This window comes from Plasmodium fragile (assembly GCF_000956335.1).
Source record: "Plasmodium fragile strain nilgiri unplaced genomic scaffold supercont1.67, whole genome shotgun sequence".
Taxonomy (NCBI): Eukaryota; Apicomplexa; class Aconoidasida; order Haemosporida; family Plasmodiidae; genus Plasmodium; species Plasmodium fragile.
In genome coordinates, this window is record NW_012192647.1 from 51,428 (window position 1) to 54,037 (window position 2,610).

The window sequence follows — 2,610 nt, forward strand, 5'->3', positions numbered from 1 at the left end:
TTATTTTCGTTCTTATTTTCGTTCTTATTTTCGTTCTTATTTTCGTTCTTATTTTCGTTCTTATTTTACCGTTTACCTTTAACTTATTTTTAAGGAATTTACGAGTTATACAACTACCAAATTTTTGTTTTTTTAATACAACTTTTAATGTAAACTAAAACAACAGTAGAAGACAAGAAAGGTGAGTGTTTTGTAATATTATTTTATGTATTTTTTTAATTGTATAATTTATTCTTCATGTAAGGATTGGACTTTCTGTGTTTCGAATTTTTTTTTTCTAATATTTTTTCATAGGTAAGTTTGTAAAAAATTTGTAATAATTTATATATTAAAAAGGTGGAATCTCTCCTCCTGCCTTTTGGTTTTTTTAAGCACATTTTTGTGAATTCTACAAATTTTGCAAACCATGCAGAATGGATATAGTAGTACTACCCCTAAAACGCGTGCTCATATAAACATTTATATGTGTATGTGTATGTACGTATGTATATGTATACAGTTGGCTCATCATATTTCAATTCCTTTTCCCCTTGTAGAAACTACAATTTTCATATAACAAGAACATATATATATACATTTTTTTTTACACATCGCAAGGCGGTATTATATGTAAGAACGGAGTTAAACCATACTATACCTGGTGTATTTTTCTTAAACATAGGCATACAATAACAACATGGCAAATTTGAAGAAAACAACATCGTCCAGCGGCCTCCTACAAGGAGCGTCCCAATCCCGAAATGGCAAAGTAGAATCCGCACCCAGGTCCTTCTTTTCCAAAAGAGTTGCCATCCTTTTTATTGTTTCTGCGTACATCTTTTTGAAGGTAAGCTCACTGAACAAGAAAGAGGCATGCTGATATATGCATGTATGTAGAGTGCAAATTTGTACGAGTGGCTATATATATATGCCATGTACGTATAGTGTATATATATATTACCGTATGCATATTTATTGCCTCCCCTGCTATGTGCCATATTTCCATTCTGTTATGAACTCATCACCATACTTCCTTGCCGCTATAGCACCAACATGACTTACAAGGACAGGGAGGAGAGCAGTTGGCCAAAGTGCAAGTACCTAACAGAGTTGCTCGCAGTTTAGCAAAGGAAACCGTATCTCAATCAGAACATGAGGGTGAATTAGAGGATGTCGAGTGGGAGGAAGGGGAGGATAGCGGAGAATACACTCCTGCAGGAGAAACGGAAGGCGAAGAATATGTAGAAGGGGAGTACGAGATACAAGAAGAAGGTTATCCTGATGAAGACTGGGAAGGCGAATCTGTTCAAGGGGGAGGAGAAGAATACTTAGAAGGAGAATCTGTTCTAGGGGAGGGAGAAGAATATTCAGAAGGGGAGTCTGTTCAAGGGGATGTATATTTAGAAGGGTCGTATGAGGCACAAGATGGAGGTTATTTTGAGGAAGAATCCGGAGTAGATGTTGAAAGAATGGAAGAAGAATATATAGTACAGGGGCATGATGTGAACGAGAACCTAGATGCTCATTATGGGTGGGACCTAGGATATGGTGCATGGGGCGATTTAGGAGATGTGTACGAAGATGAAGATGCTGTGGTGGAGGAGGAGACACAAGAAAAAGAAGATTATGACATAGACGATTCACAATATAAAGATTGGGACACGTTTAAACATGCTTTAGAAATGTCTTGGTTCAGGTTTGAAGATAAATTAAATAAATCACGAAGTGCTTTCATGAAGGAAAAGGATAAAGAAATTTCGAAATGGTTTAATTTGATTCAAAGCAGATGGATGAATTATAGCCAACTGACATCAGTAGGAGAAGATGCTAAGAATATTTTAACAGTTAATGCGAACGCTGGGGAAGGTAAGAAGTGGTTTGACAAAGAAGTAAGAAATCATATGGATTCACTTTTTAAGAATTGGATGGAGGGTGCTTATGCTGATTTAGTGAATACTCTGAAGAATGATATGAAAAGATTTAAGGAGAAGCATATTAAGGGGTGGTTATTGCATCTGTGGAAACAGAGAGAAGAGTATGTTGATTATGAAGCGCTTGAATATATGACAGCTGCAGAATTTTTAGATTTGGTGAAGAGTCAAGGATGGTTCAGTCAGATTCCAGGCATAGAAAATAAGATAAAGGAACTCATAGAATGGTTTGTCCCTAAGGAAAAAGAATATTTACAATATGAAGAGTCAAACTGGGCCAAGTGGAAAAAAGTTAGACTTGGAATGACTAGTTGGATATGTAAGGTACTTTCTGTTAAACGCCTGACCAAGGAAGAATGGACTCAATTTGTTAATGAAGTAATGATATGAAATGAATACGTGAACTCAAATTAATATAAAAAAAAATTGTCTAATTTTTCAACCTTTTTTAATTGTACACATTTTGCAAAAATATGGCTTCACTAATGATTAATGTTAATGTTAATGTTAATGTAAATGTTATTTATTAGATTAGAGAATAAATAAATAAACCATTTCAATGTAGTAACATGTATTCAAGAAATTTATTTATCCTATATTATATGGACATATATCTTTTAAAATTTTTTTATACTTATTTTATGTTATTGCGCATTTATAAAAATGTGGGCTTATATATATATATTTTTTTTTTTTTTTT

General features: G+C 33.9%; 1 protein-coding gene across 1 annotated transcript in view; it reads left to right on the top strand.

The window, feature by feature from the left end:
• Positions 1-676: 676 nt before the first annotated feature.
• AK88_04560 (uncharacterized protein) overlaps positions 677-2,610 on the top strand; it is a gene marked incomplete at both ends in the record, with an annotated part of 10,255 nt that continues 8,321 nt past the window's right edge. Inside the window, 2 exons of the mRNA XM_012482170.1 lie at positions 677-826; positions 1,026-2,288. Of these exons, the coding sequence (XP_012337593.1) occupies positions 677-826; positions 1,026-2,288 (1,413 nt within the window). The remainder of the gene's footprint in view (positions 827-1,025; positions 2,289-2,610) is intronic.